This window comes from Erinaceus europaeus, chromosome 18 (assembly GCF_950295315.1).
Source record: "Erinaceus europaeus chromosome 18, mEriEur2.1, whole genome shotgun sequence".
In the NCBI taxonomy this organism is placed as follows: domain Eukaryota; kingdom Metazoa; phylum Chordata; class Mammalia; order Eulipotyphla; family Erinaceidae; genus Erinaceus; species Erinaceus europaeus.
The window spans coordinates 53833287-53854207 of NC_080179.1; the positions used below are offsets into that span (position 1 = coordinate 53833287).

Here is a 20921-nt window from a genome sequence, read left to right on the forward strand (position 1 = left end):
CTCGTGTCAGAGGGGGCTGGGAGGGAGGGAGAGAGTTTCCCTCGGCCGGTCTCCGCGCTCCCGGCTGGTTTGGCGGCGGTGCCCACACACCTGGCTGCGCACTGGAAGCCCTTTCAGGGTCGCAGCGTGTTGTGTGTTTCTTCGTCTTTGGAGATGGGGGTGTGCGCGCGCGCCTCTCGACTGTTTTGGTTTTTAGTCGCTGCGGTGGATACAGCCTCGCGGGGCCCTCAGATAATAACGCAGTCAAATGCTCACCGGTTATGCTCCCGTCCTCCCCCACCCACTAAGGGTTTTCTTTCTTACACTTAACGGCCTGGGGTTCCGCTGGAACCGGAGGGCACTGGAAAAGCACCCAAGATCGGGGATTTTCCACCAACTGTATCCAAGTAAGATTTTGTTTCTCTCAGTCGTTTCCTAAACGTTGCTTTCCAGCTCCCAGCTTACGATCAACACTGCGATTGTGTACATGCACAGATTTTATATGCACCATTCTTTCACCAAATTCAGTAGAAACGTAAGTACCGTTGTTACCGACTTGGAAGTCGATGTATAGAAAAAAAGGTTGGTCTTGTATTTGATCGTTGGGTTCACTGTAATAGTGGGAGATAGAACAGATGGGAAATGTCTTGCTGCAGATGTGGGGGGTTAGTTGTGATGACTTAGTTTTGAGGCACCATGTCAAATATTTAAGTTAAATGATAAAGAAAGAAAAACGTTTCTTTTAGAAATGATTTTACATCGGTATTCATTTAAATTACATACTTAGCATTTGAGTAGTATAACTTGAGGAAGCTTGCGTATTCTGTTGTATGTCTTAATTGTATCACACTCTTTTTCCTCAATATTATTAATCCGACTTTGTGACATTCTTTTGAAATGAGCCTTTTGAATAAAACTTAATGTTTAGCAGCAATAGTTCATTCGATTGCACAATGCTTTAAGTTGTGTATCAAACGTTGACATTAGTTTATAATTTCTGGTAATTAAAACCTTACCTTTAAATACACTGTCAGATGTGTGTGTGTGTGTGTGTGTGTGTGTGTGTGTGTGTAGGGGGATGCGAGCGCGCGCTCAATTCTTTTGAAGTAAAACTTACCCTCAAATGCTATGAGATGCAGACTTTGAACATAAGCTGTAGACCTTGACAAAGGAGTAATAGTGTTTAGTTGAATTTTACTTTTAAGTGAAAGATGTACTTCCACTATCCTCTTCAGAGTAACACGAATATTGTTAAGAAAGAAAATTGTATATTTAAAAATATTAAACCTACCTACATTCTCACTGTATTCTCTCTTTTTTTTCTCTTTTTTTTATTGCAGCTATTTTTAGAATGCTATTCTGAAAGGTGTGTGTAGAAAAATGGACCATGGAAGACTTTATGCTATTTGTGGATTGTCATTAGGACCTTTTGCTAAGAAAACAGTCTTTGAAAAGGTCCTTAACATGTTTTTCTTAATTAGAAGGGAAAGTTTTGATTGATTTAGATTGGTACTTGTTTTAATTTCTTCTGATTATATGTCTAATTTGATTTATCAGATTGGAGTATAGGCTTTTCTTGAACAATATATATTTGTAAGTGTCTTGCGGTCTCACTTTTTCTCTGTTAAATCTATGGATCTTGCTTTTTTCTAGTCAGTTCACAGAACTTAAGTCAATAACTTAAGTTATGGAAGAGAGAGGAAACTTTTTGACAATTTTAAATTAAGAGAGTTACAGACTTAGTTGTTTCCAAAGGTGGTAGCAAGTTAATGAATACTAATAATATAAACAGAACTTAAGTTATGGAAGAGAGAGGAAGCTTTTTGGCAATTTTAAATTAAGAAAGTTACAGTCTTAGTTGTTTCCAAAGGTGGTAGCAAGCTAATGAATACTAAAAATATATAACTTATCTTCAGTAGGCCTGAAAAACTCTGATAGAGCCCACAAGTCAGAACAGTTTTGGAAACTTTTCATGTGGTTATGGAGCCTACTTGCTATACTGGTCTTTTCTGCTTTCAGTAGATGATCACCTTACAAGACTTCGTTTCTCTTTTTGAAGTCTCCCTCACAATGCCTCTATGTTGGTTGGTGTATTTTGAAACAGAGTTTTGAGCCTTAAAGTCAAAATTCAAAACTAGATTTTTCTCACTAACCAATGTGAGTCCAAGTTACTTATAGTAAAGCCAGATTACTTTTATTGCCCTGCTTAATATTTTATGGGTGTGTGAAACATTTTATACTTTGAGCCCTTAAGAGAAGGGTAAGGGAAATCTGATTTTTTAAAATATATTTACTTACTAATAAAGAGAGAGAGGCTGCAAGCATGTGCCATATACTGGTGTTTGTACATAATGCCAGGAATCAAACTCCAGACCTCATGCTTGACAGGTGTCCTGCTTCTATACCACCTCATGGATCTGATGTTGATTTCTATTTAGAAAAGTAGAGTTACACCCTGCTTTCTAAAATTTCTGGGGGGAGAGGTGGGGAGGTAGAAGCAGAATATTACTCTAGCATATGCCCTGCTGGGTTTGAACGCAGAACTTCACGCTTCATTCCTTGAGCCATCTCCTGAACTACTTTTTTTTTTTCAATTCTTTTAAGGTGGAGAGAGTAGTCTCAAGTTGAGTATGAATCAATTAAAGTCATATTCCCCTACATCGTTTGGGAAATTATAACATAGGGTTATAATGGTATGCCGTGGTAAATTTTTGAGTAAACATGAGTCTTCACCACAAAGTAGATAGAAACTCATACAGTAAAATTCTAATAAGTTTAAATTTTAAGATGCTAGTGACAAGTTATATTTGGTCCTGTAATAGCGTATGTTAAAATTTCTTTTAATGTTTATATGGCTTTATTTTCCTATGTTGAAAAATTTAAAAGTTAAAAGAAATCCCCTAAAGTTGACCTTTTTTGTATTTAATAGTAAAATCAGTGTTAACACTTGTTGGCACTGTCATTGATTTCTGGGAGTATTGGGTCACTATAAGTAGTGAATGACTTTTCCAAGTAACCTAGATAAATAATTATACTTTTCCTCACTCAGTACACAGAGGTTTATGTAGTTGGAGTTAGTGATTACTGAATGGTACTGCTGTTCTGTCACCAGAAATCTAGTAAAGTACAACAGCCTGGAGTCAACAGGACTTCCAAGTTATACACTGTGGGAGAGCATCCTCCCCCGTGGTGTTCTTAAATAGAAACTGATTTGGTTAGTGAAATTTATGGTGCTTCTTGTCAAATGAGTTCTCTTATATAGGTCATAGGGGTCAGGGAGATGGCCCAGCAGCAAAGCATATGCTTTGCATTTGTGAGGTCCTGGGTTTGATTCCCCACTCTACATAAAAGCAACCCCCCAAAAAATCTGGCTCTTAAGGACACTTTACTATACCTTTATTGCTGTTTTTTTTTTTTAATTTTTTACTGTCTTTATTTATTTATTGGAGACAGCCAGAAATAGAGAGGAAAGGGGGTGATAGGGTGAAAGACAGACAGACACCTGCAGCCCTGCTTCACCACTTGTGAAGCTTTCCCCCTGCAGGTGGGGACCCGGGGACTCCAACCTGGGTCCTTGTGCACTGTAACGTGCATTCAACCAGGTGCACCACCACCCGGCCCCAATACTTTCATTGTTCATGGTTTCTCAACAGTACCTCTCAACTTACCAGGTCATTGCAATCTTATCTTCCGTTCTGTTGTATCTTTGCTTCCCAGCAATCAGGGAAACATCATGTAATGTCCCAGAGTAGTGTAGTTCGATTTAAGGACCCAAGAATAAACAGGGGCACTAATACATGATGACTTTAAGTAATGACAGTAATAAGAACTCCCTCCTCTTCTTCCATCTTTTCCTCCCCTCCCCCCTCCTCCTCTTTTCTTGATACAACAGAGGAATTGAGAGGGAAGGGGGAGATAGGGAGAGATAACCTGCAGCACTGCTTCCTCCAAGCACGTGGGAACTGGAAGCTTGAACCCAGATCTGTAAACATGGTAATACGTGCAATCAACCAGCTGCACCACCATCCAGCCTCTGAGAGTAATAACTTTCTTAATCTCTATTACTATGAGAACAGACTTGTGTTTGTGTTTAGATTTTTTTTAAAGATTTGTTTATTTATTTATGAGCAGACAAGAGACCACCAGATTATCCCTCTGGCACATATAATGCTGGTTTCAGACTTGGGACCTCATGCTTGAGAGTTTAGCACTTTATCCACTGTGCCATCTGCCAGGCTTCCATTACCACTTTTTTTATTGGTTTAACTTTGATTACTATATACTGTAAAATTTATTTTTCCCCCTAGGGCTTTCTCAGCTTTTTTAGTTGTTGATTAGTAAATGCCATTTGGAAATTTAAGGACTGTTTCTGTAACTATTTCTTTCTCTGATTAAATAATTATTTAGACAAGCCTGTCTTTACCTAAGGAAATACTCACAGTTCCTTTTCTTGAGCAGATAATAATAGCATTCTCCAATTATATGTTTCACAATCCAAGCAATATAAATATATTCAAGAATTTTTGTATTTTTGAATGATTTAATAGTGATTTATAAGATTATAAATCACCTCCAAAGTTCTGTAAACCCCCCCATGATAACCACCATAGTTCTTCCAAGATTATTCTAGGTAGCTTTTATCTGATACTTAAGAACTGTGCTTATTTATAATCAAGTTGCTAGTAAAATTGTTGTATGTACAAGAATGCCATTTGTGAAAGAAAACCAACATTTGGAGTTAGCTAGATGATAAATTTTTATTTTTTTGCAAATTCTAAACTTTTCTCAAATATAGGTATATATGTTGTGTAAACAGGGACCCTCCCTTCCCAGCTGAAACTAGAAGGTAGACAGGGATTTTTTGGTTTTTTCTTTTGTTGATTTTACTTATATCACTAGAATAGATCTATATGGAGTAATATTAACATAGTGTAATCAGCAGCTGTCAGTGAATGAGTCAGGTTTTGTTGTTTAGAAATGTCCTGTATGTGGGGCTAATGAAATAATTCACTTGGATAGTGTGCAAAACCCAGAGCTCGACCCCCCACACTGCATCAGAAGACAGTTCAGCAGTACAATCTCTGCTGTTCTGACTCTATCTAAAAAAAGAAGAAAACATTATATGTGTGTATCTTATACACAAAATTATTTTTTTGTAACTCTTGTCCTTTGCTCATTTCTCTTATTTATTTCCCCTTTTGTTGCCTTTGGTTTTTTTTATTATTGTTGTTGTTATTGATGTCGTCATTGTTAGGACAGAGAGAAATGGAGAGAGAAGGGGAAGACGGAGGGGGAGAGAAAGATAGACACCTGCAGACCTACTTCACCACCTGTGAAGCTCCTACCCTGCAGGTGGGGAGCTGGGCTCGAACTAGGATCCTTATGCCGGCCCTTGCACTTCACGCCACGTGCACTTAACACGCTGCCACCCGACTCTCACTATATATATATTTTTTAATCGCTAGTGCTCAGTGCCTGCACTACTCCACTGCTCTTGGAGGCCATTTTTCCCATTTTGTTGCCCTTGTTGTCATTGTTGTTTTTTGTTATTGTTATTGCTGTTGTTGGATAGGCCAGAAATTGAGAGGAGGGGAAGATGGGGAGAGAAAAACACCTGCAGACCTGCTTCACTGCTTGTGAAGCGAGCCCCCTGCAGGTGGGGGCCAGGAGCTTCAGCCAGGATCCTTGCATGGGTCCCCACTTTGCACTATGTGCGCTAAAACCATTGCTATTGCCCGGCCCCCACTTATTTTATTACTTATTTATTTTATTTATTTATTTTTAATTCAGAAATAGCTGTTATTGCTTGTGGATGAAAATGATGGGAAGAGATGTGGAAAATCATAGTGCCAGCTGTCTAAAACCCTGCCCTACAACATGTACCATTAGCATTTTCTAGACACTTTTTCTTACTTTTTGCTTTTGATTTTAAAATAATCATTATGTTTTATCAGCCCCCAGAAAACTTGTTTTAATTATTTTTTGCTTTATTTTACTTTTCTTAAATCAGTTAAGACAAATTGAGAGGGATGGGGAAGATAACATGCAGCATTGCTTGACCACTTGTAAAATTTTACCCATACAATTGGGGATCCCGTGCTTGAATCCAGGTGCATCACTGCCCAACCCCTTTATTATTTATTTACTTATTGTTACAGCTGAGTTTCACTTCTCCAGGCTGATTTTTTTTTTTTAAGTTATCTTTATTTATTGGATAGAGACAGCCAGAAATCAAGAAGGTAGAAGGAGATGGGAAAAACGACAGGGACACCTGCAGCCCTGTTTCACCACTCATGGAGTTTTCCCCTTGTAGGTGGGGACTGGGGGCTGAGCCTGGGTCCTTGTGCACCGTAACGTGTGCTTGCCAGGTGTGCCACCACCCAGCTCCTGATTTTTTTTTTTTTCCACAGAGGAAGAAAGAACCCAAAGCAATGCAAAGTCAATGCAGAGACTGGGTTCAAACCTGGGCTGTGCTATCCAAGTGTGCACACCCCCACCCTTTGCATCTGCTTGCATGCACCCGGTTTTTAGGTCATAGCACTGTGGGGAATATAATTAACTGGGATTAGGTGGGGTTACTTCCAGAAATGTGATTTTTAAGACAACACGAGATGGAACAATATAGATTTGATCCATTGTATATCAGCCAAGGAATTTATACCCTCTCAGGGACATTCAGTAATGTCTAGAGACACTTAATTGTTACAAGTAAAGGGAAGTGGGGTTGTTGACCTACAGTAGGTAGAAGCTAGGGATATTGCTAAACATTCTATTTTCAACAGGACAACTCACCCCCCCAGCAAAAAGTTGCCTGGTCTATTAGGTTGGTACTGATGAGAATTTTTTTTTTTTGTATTATCTTTATTTAACTACTGGATAGAGACAGCCAGAAATCGAGGAGAAAGAGGGTGATAAAGAGGGAGAGAGACACCCACAGCACTGTTTCACCACTCACAAAGCTTCCCCCCTGCAGGTGGGGACCATGGGGTGAACCTGGGCCCTTGAGCATTGTAACGTGTGCACTCAACCAGGGTTCAAGCTCTTCACTCAATCAGGGTTCAAGTTCTCCCTGCAGGTGAGCACCAGAGCTTGAATCCAGGTCCTTGTGCATTTTAACATGTGTGCTCAACCAGGTGTGCCACCACCTGTCCCCTCTGATGAGATTTTTAAGTTTACTTACAAAATAAAAAATAAAATAAGAGGGGTACGATTTCACACAATTCCAACTGCCAGAGTTCAGTTTCCCATCCCCTTCCTTGAAATTTTTTCTGTTCTTTATTATCTCTGGGAGCATGGACAAAGGATAATTATGAGGTGCAGAAAGTGGAAGGTCTGGCTTCTGTAATTGCTTCTCCTCTGAACATGGGTCTTGGCAGGTTGTTCCATACTCCCAGCCTGTTTCTATCTGATGAGATTTTTAAAACCCTAAGTTAATGAGTTGAGTGAAGAAAACTAAAGCTGTCATTAGATTGATTTTGAGTGTGTTAATATCTCTGGTAAAAAATCACCTACTCATCTGTAATTTCTCAAGAACCTAAAACTTGAGGTCTTGTTTGTAATCTTTTTCTAATTGAGGGCTTTAGGGTGACTTGTTTTTTCTACTTTTAAAGGTTATAAAGTTTAAATTAAATATGTTAATAAATGTCATGCTTTTGTGAAATTCTAATGTTTCCCATTTGAACTTGTGAATTTCTCAGTAGTAATTGTTTTCCTGCTTTGTTTTTTCATTTTGTTGATGATATTTTGTCAAATAAAGTTTTTGCTAATCAAATTTAGTCTTTAATTTTGTTTTATTTCATTACCTTTATGTTAATGTAGAGATAAATATCCATCTATTTAATGATTCTTAATGGGAATTTTTTTTCTAATACTTCTTTGTTTGTTTGTTTGTTTTTTTCCTTCTTAATGCAACTCCTAAACATTTATTTGAGGTTGATGTCCTCTTCCTTTCTGTAGGTGAGGAAAGATAAATACTTTGCAGATTAAGTACTTCTTTGAAGTTAGTAAAGTAACAAAAGCAAAAATTACCCTAGAGCTGGACTCCCTGTTTTGTGCAGCTGTCACTTTCTCTGCCTCAGGTATTTGTTCCTAGGAATCTCTTCATAACCCTGACATTTCTCACAGAAAACAATAAATATAAAACTTTGAGGGGAGCTGGATGGTGGTGCACCTGGTTGAGTGTACATATCACAGTGCTCAGTGACCCGGATGCAAGGCTGCAGGTGCCTCTCTGTCTCTCTCCTCATCTATATACTTCTTCCTCTAAATTTCTAACCATCCAATAAAAAAGTGAAGATACTAAAAAAAAAAATCAGCCCAGGTTAGTGAAGTCCCAGAGACAACCAGCAAACAAAACATCTGTGATGTATTTACTTGTGGTTTTAGCTGTGCATTGGAATTGTAAAGATGCTTTTAAAATATATATATCTTTAGGGCCTGGGAAGACAGTAATGGTTATGCAAATGACTTAAAGTTTTGGCATAACTGTTATCCTATCTCTTGAACCATTTAAAAATAATCTTATGTTCAAAATTCTATTTTCCTAATTCTGCATCCTGTACTAAATTGTTAATACTACTAGGAAATAGCTCAGTCTGTTCAGTAGAACTTTCTGTCCTAGTAGGGTACTAGAGATTTAAAATGTAAATTAGAAATTAAGGGAAATGACTTTTTTTTATTTTTTTTATTTGTTATTGGCTAGAGATAGAGAGAAATTGAGAGAGAAGGGGGAGACACCTGCAGACCTGCTTCACCCCCTGTGAAGCGACTCCCATGCAGGTGGGGAGCCGGGGGCTTGAGCTGGGATCCTAACCAGTCCTTGCGCTTTGCACCATGTGCGCTTAACCCACTGCGCTACCGCCCAACTCCCAGGGAAATTATTTCTAAATCCCTTTTTAACTAGATTGCAGTTACTGACTTGTCCAGAGTCAAAGAAGTTATTACATCATTGACAATTTTAAGCATAGACCTCTTGCCTAATCCCACCAGTTATGCTGGAGCTTGGTGCCTACACATGAATCCACTGCTCCCAGCAGCCATTGTTTTCCTGCTCTGCCCTGCCCTGCCCTGCCCTGCCCTGCCGTGCCCTCCCCTCTTTTCCCCTCCCCTCTCCTCCCCTCCCCTCCCTTTCTTCCTCTTTTCCTTTCTGTATTTGGTAGGACAGAGAGAAATTGAGAGCGGAGAAGAAAATAGAAAGGAAGAGAAACACCTGCAGTGCTTGATTCACTGCTGTAAAGCTCCCCCCCATATTGGGACTGAGGTCTAACACGAGCTCTTACCTGGGTGCAGTGCACCACTGCCCCCCCCCCATTGCTTTTTGTTCTACCCTATTATTATTTGATAAAAAGAACAAACTGTTAATCATGATATTTAGGTAAGCAAGTAATGAAAATACTCAAGTTCTTGCACATGGTAATGTTTTCTCAACCAGGTATGCCACTGCCCAGCCCTCTGCATCCCTATTTTTTCCACATGGGTCTTTTTGGTTTTATAGGTTTTTTTCCTTTTACATATTTTTGGATACAGACAGAAATTGAGAGGGACACCTGCATCACAGCTCTACCTTTTGTGAAGCTTCACTGCAGGTAGGGACAGGAACCCAGGTCCTTGCAAACTATAATGTATGTGCTCAGCCAGGTGCATCAGCAACTGGCCCCTTCCTCTTCATTTTTTTTATATGACCATAATTTGTCGCATTTTAAGACTTAGCTGAAGGGCCAGGTGGTGGCACACTAGTTTACTGTGCATGCTACAATACAGTGCACAGGGCTCTGGTTCAAATCTCCTGCCTCCACCTGCAGGGGAAAAGCTTCACAGTTGGTGAAGCAGTGCTGCAGGTGTCTTTTCCCCCCCTTCCCTCTCAGTTTTGGTCTCTACCCAATAAATAAACTATTAAAAATCAAGAAAAAAGCAAAACTGAGGGCCAGGCAGTGGTGAACACAGTTTAATACTCTGTGCAAGGATCGGGATCAGGGGGCTTAATTAGTGGTGAAGCAGGGCTCTCCCTCGCCCTATCACCCCCCTCAAATCTCTCATATATATATTTGTTTTTAAGATGCAACTGAAGTTCTGGTTCTTTGTATTTTCCATGTAAGCCCTCTTTCATTTCTTTCTAGATTTCTTTTGGATCTTACAACTGTTGTATCCCATCTATGTGTTATCATCCAGTGCTATAACATAGCCCACATATGTGGTGTGCAGTGTTTAACTTATAAAACACAAAACATTTTAAAATCACATATATAAGATATATTTTATAAATGCAAATATATACAGCTTAGTGAATTATAAACAATTATGTAAAACCTCTTAAATTAAAAAAAAACTGCTAGCTGCCTCCAGAAGTGCCTCCATTCCAATGTCATTTTGTCCCCTCTATAAGGTAATTATTATCACTTAAAGTAATGGCTTTCATCAGTTTCTTTATAGTTAAGCCACCCAATTCTGCATTTAAAAAAATCTTTTTACTAAGGGGGTTAATGATTTACAGTGCAAATATTGACATATGGGTACAATTTCATTATACACCAGGAGCCAAAAATTCTCTTCCACTCCTTCTCCAGAGTCCTTTTCTTTGATTCATTATACCATGCCCAGCCCACATTTCACTTTGTGTTTGCCCTCCCTGTCCCATTTTTACTATGTTCCACTTATAATTGTGGTCATTTGGTATTTGTCCTTCTCGTTTGGTTTATCTCACTTAGCATGAAGTCTTCAAGTTCCATCTAAGATGATGCATTAGACAATAGAATGGCTTCATCTTTTTTTTTTTTTTTTTTTTTTGCCTCCAGGGTTATCACTGGGCTGGGTGTCTGCACTAAGAATCCACTGCCCATTTTGTTGCCGTTGTTGTTGCCATTGCTGTTGTGGGAAGACAGAGAGAGAAAGACACCTGCAGACCTGCTTCACCACTTGTGAAGCGACCCCCCTTCTGGGTAGGGAGCTGGGGAATGGAACCTGGATCCTTAAGCTTTTCCATGCCTCATGCGCACTTAACCCTGTGTACTACCCTGTGTACTACCCTGTGTACTACCCTGGCCCTGGGCTTCTTCATTTTTAACAACTGAGTAGTTGTGTGATTTATCCCACAATTGTTTTAGTCACTTATCTGTTGGACATCTGAATTGCTCCCAAGTTTTGGCAGTTCCAAATTGTGCTTCTATGCACATAGATATACTTAGATCTCTTCTGGTATGTATCTGTTTCCTTTGGGTAAATCCCCAGGAGAGAAATTGGTAAGTCATGGGGTAGTGTCCCAGGAAAATCTCTATGGGTTGGACTAATTGATGCTCCCATCAGTAGTGCTAAATTATCTCTTTTGCCCTACCAGCAGTACTGAAGTATCTTTTCCCCACACATTCTCCAATACTTGTTACTGTTTTAAGAATGTATGACATTCTCAGGGCAAAAGTGGTATCTCATTATTGTCTTTTATTTGTATTTCTCTGATTAATCAGTGACTTTGAACACCTTTTCATTTGTCTGTTGGCCCTCAGGATCTCCTTCTTAGTTAATTTCTTTCCATTTATTTGTCTCTATTTCTTTGAAAAATGACTCATAGCTTTCAGTGTACAAGTCTTCCACTTCCTTTGTTAACTTTATTTCCAAATAAAATTTGATTGTTTTTGTTGCTATAAATACAAGGAATTGATTTCTGGTTGTCTTCTGCTTATAGTTTACTGTTTCCATAGAGGAATGCTATTGGTTTTTGTATATTGATTTTTGTAGCCTGACACTTTACTATTGGGTTGTTAGAAGTCATGACACATTCTTGCATAGAAAAACAAAATTGGGGCAGGTGGTGGCACACCTGGTTAAATGCTCACATTACAGTGTGCAAGGTTCCAGGTTCAAGCCCTGGTCCCCACCTGCGGGGGTATGGGGGGAAGCTTCACAGGTGGTGAAGCGAGTCTGCAGGTGTCTGTTTCTCTCCCTCTCTACCTCCTGTTCCCCCTCTTAATTTCTCTCTGTTTCTACTCAATAATAAATTAAATGAATAAATAAATATTTTTTAAAAAAGAAAAAATTACATTGTGACTTTTCTGACAACCCAACATAATATGTTCAGGAGTTTCCTACTGTATTCATTAGGACTTTTTTATTATTATTATTTATTTATTTTAAAAAAGGACACATTACCAAAACCATAGGTTAAGAGGGGTACAACTCCACACAATTCCCACCACCAGATCTCCATATCCCATCCCCTCCCACGATAGCTTTCCTATTTAACCCTCTGGGACTGTGGACCCAAGGTCATTGTGGGATGCAAAAGCTGGAAGATCTGCCTTCTGTAATTACTTCCCCACTGAACATGGGCATTGACTGGTCCATCCATATGCCCAGTCTTCCTCTCTCTTTCCCTAGTGGGGTGGGGCTCTGGGGAAGCAGAGCTCCAGGACACATTGGTGGGGTCGTCTGTCCAGGGAAGTCTGTTGGCATCATGCTAGCATCTGGAACCTGGTGGCTGAAAAGAGAGTTAACATACAAAGACAAACAAATTGTTGAACAGTCATGGGCCTAAAGGCTGAAATAGTGCAAATGAAGAGTTGGGGGGTCCTCCATTTTGTAGATAACTAGTAGGCATATTTTAGTTACATACCAAAGGGCCTGTGGCTGTGCTAGGTGGTTTTTTTTGTTTGTTTGTTTTGTTTTACTGAGCCTGAAATCTGATATGCAGGTGGATCCAAGTTATTGTCTAGGGAGATGAGGTCATGGCTGGAAAAGGGACAGAAAGCTGGATCAGGGAAGAGAGTAGCTCCCTAATATGGGGAAGGGGTATGAATATTGTTGACTGTGAACCCCATTGATTTGATTTGGTCTGTGGCCCATATTCAGCTTAGGAGCCTATGTGACATCTGCATCCCTGTAGATATGAGCTCACATTCTGTGGTCCTAAGTAGAAATGTTTCAAGCTGCCCCAATATCAGGACCCATCTTCCTCAGATGTAGCATAGAGTATGTTGCCCATCCTCCCTTCGGAGGATCGAACATTCTCTACCATTGTTGATCCAAGTTGAGGGCAAGGACCTATGTGGGCCCACAAAGGGGTCTATTTTGTTGTTCCTGATAGAGATGACTGGTAACAATGGAGAGAGGGATTTATTTGAGGTCTAGGCCCATCATGTCTGTTTGGGAATCTCAGGACTCCCTGAATAGGGCCCCAGTTGATGGGGTGGCCTGATAGTGACTGAAGAGTCATCTTTAAAGTATGCCAGTCTCTTGCCCTTAGGACTTTCTTTGGATATATATATATATATATATATATATATATATATATATATATATATAGTCATAGCATCTGCAAAAAGTGACAGCTTAACTTCCAATCTGAATCTCTTTCTTTTGTCTTGCCTAATTGCCTAATATGGGTAGGACTTCCAATACTATGTTAATAGTAAGGATGATAATGGGCAGCCCTGTCTTGTACCTGACCAGAGAAGGGAATCTGTCAGCTTCTCACCACCAAGTATGATGGTGACTCTTGATTTGCTATGTGTAGAATCAACTAGTTTGCCAACTCTGCAACCTTTTTGCCATTTTAGTCTTTCTCATTATTAAGTGTGAGACCTCCACTATACAGGTGCACTTTCTCCATCCCTTTCTTATCTGCTGGAGGACCTAACACATTAGGCCGGTAGAGTTTCTGTCTGAATTTGGCTGGTTATATGCTCATTGCACAATTTGTTACATTGTTTTGGTTTTATATTCCTACAAATTGCCAGTTGGATTCAGAAATTTGATCAGACTAATGGTAGATCCCTTTGGCAAGACTACAGCTGGTATGTTCTTTCATTGGAAAGCATTTACTATCTGCTTGCCTTTGTCAGCAGCTGATACTCTGCAATGCCTAGATTCTTAAATTCATTAGTGATAGTAAAATTCTGATACGTATTTATGAATTGGAATATTTCTATACAGAAATGATAATGATCCATCTGTTTGAAAACCCAGTAGTACACTCCCTATCATAAAGGAGGGCGCCTGCTTGTTTCTTTGCCCTGTATCTACCTCTTTGACATGCCACACATTTCACCCATTAAAAATACACAATTCAGTATTTGTGTTTTTGTTTTGTGTCTATATTTGTCAATTTCAGAAATGTTCCTTACCCTGAGAAGCCCCACTCGTTCCCACATTTTCCCTGTCAGGTCTTGTCTGGCTGCCCTCTTTCATTTACCATGTTTTCATGTGTACCTGCATGTACCAGTGTTCCATCCACTTTTCTTGCTTAACTATATGCACCAGTGTGCCATTTCATATATTCATTCTATAGCTATTTATAGTTGATAGCTATTTAGGTTGTTTACACTTTTTAGCTATTGCCAATTTGAAAATTCATATATGCTTTGTAAAAAGCTTTTTAAAATTAATTTATTTGGGAACAGAAGGAGGACAGCACTCTGGCACATGCTATGCTAGGGATTAAATTCAGGACTTCATGCTTGACAGTCCAGTGCTTTACGCATTTTACTACTTCCTAGGCCTCTCTCTTATGTTTTTGCTTAAAAATCATGTATGCTTTGTAAAAAGCTTTTTAAAATTAATTTATTTGGGAACAGAGAGAGGACAGCAGATCAGCACTCTGGCACATGCTATGCCAGGGATTAAATTCAGGACCTCATGCTTGAAAGTCCAGTGCTTTATCCATTGTACTACCTCCTAGGCCTGTCTCTTTTATGTTTTTGCTTAAGCATATGCTTGGTTTCTCTTGGGTACACATCATACCTGAGAGTAAAGTTGCTACCCCATATGGTAATTCTACACCCTACCCCATAATCTTGGATAGCTTCCTCTGACTTGGTTATAGCAAGACACCCCAGGCTCATCTATTTTTTTTTTTTGCTTTACAACTGGGATTGTCAGAAGTAGTATTTCAAGACCACTTGAATGAGAATGCTCATTGTTACTAGGTTATTATTCTTGGTTCTAAGTTTCTTCAGTTAACAGATTTCAGAAATAGTGCAGCAAATTATATATTCACTAAACATACCCAATAGTAAAATTTAAGTGCCAAAGAGTTCATTCTGATCCAAGACAGGTTTTACTTATCTTCTCATGTATTATATTCTTTTCATATCAGAAGTCTTCTCTAGAATGCAGAATGATAAAAGTTGAGGTTTTTCATAATCACTTACTAGTTTAGTCCCACATCATACAAATTTTAGAATGATACCATCAATATGGTATCATTTTATTTATTTGATCTTGGTCTTCTGTTTTATTAACAAATAAGTTTTTTTTTTTTTTAATTTATAAAAAGGAGACATTGACAAAACCGTAGGATAAGAGGGATACAACTCCACATAATTCCCACCACCAGATCTCCATATCCCATTCCCTCCTGATAGCTTTTCTATTCTTTATCTCTCTGGGAGTATGGACCCAAGGTCATTGTGGGATGCAGAAGCTGGAAGGTCTACCTTCTGTAATTGCTTCCCCACTGAACATGGGCATTGACTGGTCCATCCATCTGCCCAGCCTGCCTCTCTCTTTCCCTAGTGGGGTGGGGCTCTGGGGAAGCAGAGCTCCAGGACACATTGGTGGGGTCGTCTCTCCAGGGAAGTCTGGTTGGCATCATGCTAGCATCTGGAACCTGTTGATCCACACTGAGGGCAAGGTCCTATAGGGGCTCACAGAGGGGTTCATTATGTTGTTCCTGAGAAAGATTGACCATTGACAGTGGCGAGAGGGATCTGTTAGAGGTCTAGGTCCATCATGTCTGTGTGGGCATCCCATGGCTCCCTGACTAGGGCTCCAGGTGATGGGGTGGCCTAGTATTGACTAAAGAGTCACTAAAGTATGCCAATCTCTTGCCCTTATTCAGCTTTTGTAGTCCTTACTTTGACACAGTTAGCTTTGGAGTGATTGAGGGACATGTAATAGGAGGTAGGTAAAGAGGGTATCTCAGTCTAAGTAGAAACTATTTCATTAGGTGATTTATGGTGTCTTTTTAGTTCTACTTGCTTGCTGCATTTACTGACTCACTGCAAATTATTGTGCACTTTTGCTTTAAGGTATATATTTTCCCCTAACTTGTGGGTACATGTACATATGCCCTGTCTCATGGGGCCTGGTCTATATCTAGGTTTTGAGGTTTTGTTAAGAAGTGCACCACTTGAAATGGAGTTAAGGAGTCCTGTGAGCTAGGAAAGGTCTCAACAGAGTAATGAAGCTGAAGAGTTGACATTCCATGCCTGAAGTCTCTGAACACAGTCCAAAGTGAAGCATGCTGAGGTAGTACTGGTTGCATTGATTAGGCTGGAATCAGCAGATGCAGTGTCAGTTGCTATGAATTGAGAGAAGCATGCTGGAAAGTGAGCCCCACCCTAGAGGTTCCACAACTGGGAGAAATAATGGCTTTTATAGAGAAAGGGGAAGGTTCCTGCTGTCTTAGGGTTTACAAAGGCAATAGATAGTTAATGCTGTAACCAAATTATTTGGCAATTGGGTTAACTTTGAAAATCCCATTGTTAGAACTTGCTGTATCATACAAGACCTCACCATAATTTATGTCCTTTTATGCTATTTATATATAGCTGTATCTTATAAAGTAACACCACCAGTTGCTTCTGTTTTCCCTGGTCTAGGCTTTTAAGAGATTTAATATTTCAAAGAGCAAGTCATTATTAGAAATGTATTAACAATTTGAGCCCACTGTTAAAACTCAATCTGATTTCCAATTTTAAGTCTTATTAAGTGCTCAGATTGAAGGAACATATATTCAGCCTATGGTCTATGCAACAAAAAGTTTGAGACATTCAATCTATTTTTCCCCTCTCATAATTAAATAGTGGTTTGTGAGACTATAAGTTAATAGGAGGTAACACCATTCCCACCACCAAAGGTCTGTGTCCCTGCCCCCCACCCCCACCCCCAGTGAAGCTGAACATCTACCCTCCTCACCCTCCACCCAGAGATTTTCTACTTTGATGCCCTATTCCAAACTTAGTCAGAATCTGCTTTGAGTTTCCCTCTCTGTTCTTCTTTCTCAACTTCTGTTCATTTTAACAATGGTGTCTTTATCTTTATATATGATTATCTATATATCATTCAAGTTGCTTCTAGACTGTTGGCCCAGACAGAATAAGCAATCAGAACAAAATATACATAAATGCAGTGATAGAGGTGTGCTTGGTTTCCTACTAGATAAAGGACATGTCTAAGGAATTTTATCTTGGAAGGAAGTGATCTTTTAAGTCAGACTTTTATAAAGAAAAGGAATTCATCTAAGTAGATAAGAGTGGTAGGAATTTTTTTTTTAATTGTGTAAGAAAACTAAGGAAACTAATATGTCCATTCTAACTGGAGGTGGTCATGCTTAGTGAAATAAGAGGTGAAAGACAACTAACTACTGGGTTATTTTAAATTTCATGTGGAATCTAGAGAACTGAAACACATGTACTTATACAAAGAGAACAAACACAAAACAGAAGTAAACTGCCTTTAAGACTTTGCGAGAATTGCTAATTTCTTCATGTCCAGTGACAAGGTTTAACTACATCTAGTGTTGCTATGATGAAGTAATACAGATGGTGGGTAGCAGTTTCATGTTCAGAATCTTCATTCTGCCTTGTAGATTCTTTTACTGTTGTTTAACTGAGATTGTATAGCTACAGAATGAATCAATTAATTTAAAAGTATCTTAGAAAGTAGTGACATTTAAAAAGGAAAAATCTGGGTGTACTCTGTTTTCATCTTTTATTTCCTTTAAACTTTGACTTCATTATGTTTTTCCCTTTACCTTCACAGTATACATTAATAATTGGGTTGTCAGAAAAGTCATAGCATATTTTTACATAGAAAAAGGGACTTGGTGGTGGCACACCTGGTTGAGCGTGCATGTTACCATGCTCAAGGACCTGGGTTCAGGCCCCTGGTCCCCACCTGTAGGAGGGAAGCTTCATAAGCAGAGGAGCAGTGCTAAAGGTGTCTCTGTTTATCTCTTCCTCTTTATAGCCTTCAATTTCTGTTTCTATCCAATAAATAAAAATAAATAAAATATTAAAGAAAAACAAAGTATGTCATGACATTCCTGACAGCCCAATATTATTTAAATATTCTCATGAGATCTATCCCCTTTATTATTTTTTTTATCTTTATTTATTTATTGGATAGAGACAAATCAAGAGGGAAGGGAGGGATAGAGAGGGTGAAAGACAGAGAAGACACCTGCAGCACTGCTTCACCACTTGTGAAGCTTTCCCCCTGCAGGTAGGGACTGGGGACTAGAACCTGGGTCCTTGAGCACTGGAACATGTGCACTCAACCAGATGCGCCAACACCCAGCTCCCCCTTTATTATTTCTATCTATAAAATAAGATTATGTAGACTGGGGTAACTATTAGTTCCATTGAATTAATTCATTAAAATGCTAAAAAAAAATGCTAAGATCAATTTTTGTCATAACCTAACTTCTAATTTTTATCTTTTTTGGGAAATTAATAATTTACAATCAATGTTAAAATACAGTAGTTTGTACATGTGTAATATTTCCCAGTTTTCCACATAAAAGTTCAACCCCCACTAGGTCCTCCTCTACCATCATGTTCCAGGACCTGAACCCACCCCCCAACCCCAGAGTCTTTTACTTTGTTGCAATATCCCATCCAATTCTTACTTCTTATAGTCCTCCTTTGTACACTTTCTCTTTAAAAAATAGACATTTTTTCCAAATTTTGTTTTTAAATCACTTTTTTTTTTCTTCAGATAATATCACCTACTGCATTATTTTTGGCTGCAAAAGTGGAAGAACAAGCTCGAAAACTTGAACATGTTATCAAAGTAGCACATGCTTGTCTTCATCCCCTAGAGCCACTTCTGGATACTAAATGTGATGTATGTATAAATTGGATTTTTCTTTGTACCGTAGAAACCTTTTCATTAGATGAAATGAAAATGTAATTCAGTTAGTGTTGCCTGCCAGATGCTGCTTTTATTTCTACTACCACTTAGGAATATAGACAAAGCAGACTGGAAAAACATATTTCATATGTATTTTGAACATTCTGATGATTAAAGGTGTTGATCCAAAGGTAATTGTTTTACATTTTGTTGTTCCTCCTCAGAATATGATATATAGAGAGAGGGTAAGTCGTATCACTTCCATTGTTTGAGACCAGAATTTTTTATGTACTACTTGCCACTCTGATGACATAAAAATGTATTTTTCCATATGTAGCACTTATTTTTAAAAAAATTTTCCTAAAGAGCTGTGCTTGTTTGCAACCAATTTACTGATTAGTGTGTGTGTGTGTGTGTGTGTGTGTGTGTGTGTGTGTGTGTATTTTTTTTCCCTTGCTACTAGCGTTCTTGTTGTGGCTCAGCACCTATACCACAAACGCACTGCTCCTAGTGGTCATTTCCTTCCTTTTATCCTTCCTTTCTTTCTCTCTTTCTTTCTCCCTTTCCTCTTTATCCTCCTTTCTCTTCTTTATTTTTTTCTGATAGGGACAGAAATTTAGAGGAAAAAAAGGAGGTGGAGGAGAGGAAGAGAAAGACCTGCAATGCAGCTTCACTGCTTGTGAAGCTTCCCCCTGAAACTGAGAAACAGGCGTAAAGGTCAGGCCTTGCACATAGTAAAGTGTGCACTTTTATGAGGCATGCCACTACCTGCCCCTGCCCCATGAACATTTTAATAAATTTTGTTTGAAAGCACCATTTAAAAATGTTCTCACATTTTAATACAGAAAGTAGAGCTAAGGCCTTTAAAATGGCTTTTAGTATATTTTTTTAATTTTATTTATTTATTTTCCCTTTTGTTACCCTTGTTGTCTTTTTTATTGTTGTTGTAGTTATTGTTGTTATTGATGTCTTCGTTGTTGGATAGAACAGAGAGAAATGGAGAGAGGAGAAGACAGGGGGAGAGAAAGATAGACACCTGCAGACCTGCTTCACCACCTGTGGAGCAACTCCCCTACAGGTGGGGAGCCGGGGGCTCGAACTTGGCTCCTTACGCCAGTCCTTGCGCTTTGTACCATGTGTGCTTAACCCACTGGGCTACCACCCAACTCCCTTTAGTATTTTTAATATAGGTGAGTTACTTGAATTTTTGCTACTGAAAGACTGCCAGGTTGTATTGATTCAGTTTCTTTTAAAGCAGTTTGAAGGATTATTAACTTTAAGTTAATAATTATTAACTTTAAGTTAATAATTATTAACTTTAAGTTTATCCTAGATCTTAACTTTAGGGATGTAGAATATTAATATAGCCATTTTAAAAATAGAGAAAGGGTTTGAACTATTCAGAGATAGTTCTTGTAGTAGCTATTATCTTTATAAATCAGAATTGTTTCAAATGAATGAATACTATATTCTATATACTTTCAAAATCACCTCAGTAAAACAGACTTTCACACTTTGGATTTATTTAACAATGTGTCTCTAAATAAATGAATGTTTATATATGACAGTATTTTTTGTCACCTTAGTTGTCATAATCAGAGAATGATGACAGACATTTTTCATACCTTTATTCCCAAAGTAATTGTAATAGTAGAATGATTTATTGAAGTTGAAGGAATAGATCTTTGTCTCCAGTATATGGCATAATTTTTAGTGTGTTATGTCTAAAATTTTTTCTTTTAATCTATAGGGTTGAGGATTTATTTTGATTTTCTCTTTTTTGAGAGAATGTGAGTTCTGAAAAAAAAAAAAACTCACTGAATTATAGCAACTATTAAGAAAATACCATGTGGGGACTGGGTGATGGTCCGCCTGGTTGAGCATACATGTTACTAAGTACAAGGACCCAAATCCCAGTCCCCACCTACGGGGGGAAGCTTCACGAGTGGTGAAGCAGTGTTACAGGTATTTCCATATTAGAAATTATCCAGTTTGCATTTGTTGCAAAAAACAGATTTTTCTCTATCACACTCAGTTATTTCCTTCATTTTTGAAGCTTTAATTGGTTTTTTGTATTTAGTCTATGATTCTCATGAGAT

General features: G+C 38.6%; 1 protein-coding gene across 3 annotated transcripts in view; it reads left to right on the forward strand.

Moving 5' to 3' along the window:
• The window catches only part of CCNT2 (cyclin T2), a 42207-nt gene that overhangs the window by 512 nt on the left and 20774 nt on the right, over positions 1-20921 (forward strand). For all 3 annotated transcript variants that reach the window (XR_009545988.1, XM_007532693.3, XM_007532694.3), the window contains exons 2-3: positions 433-514; positions 18688-18816. Coding sequence is in view for 2 of the 3 variants with exons in the window: in XM_007532693.3 (XP_007532755.1) it covers positions 433-514; positions 18688-18816 (211 nt within the window). In the remaining variant the exon portion in view is untranslated. The remainder of the gene's footprint in view (positions 1-432; positions 515-18687; positions 18817-20921) is intronic.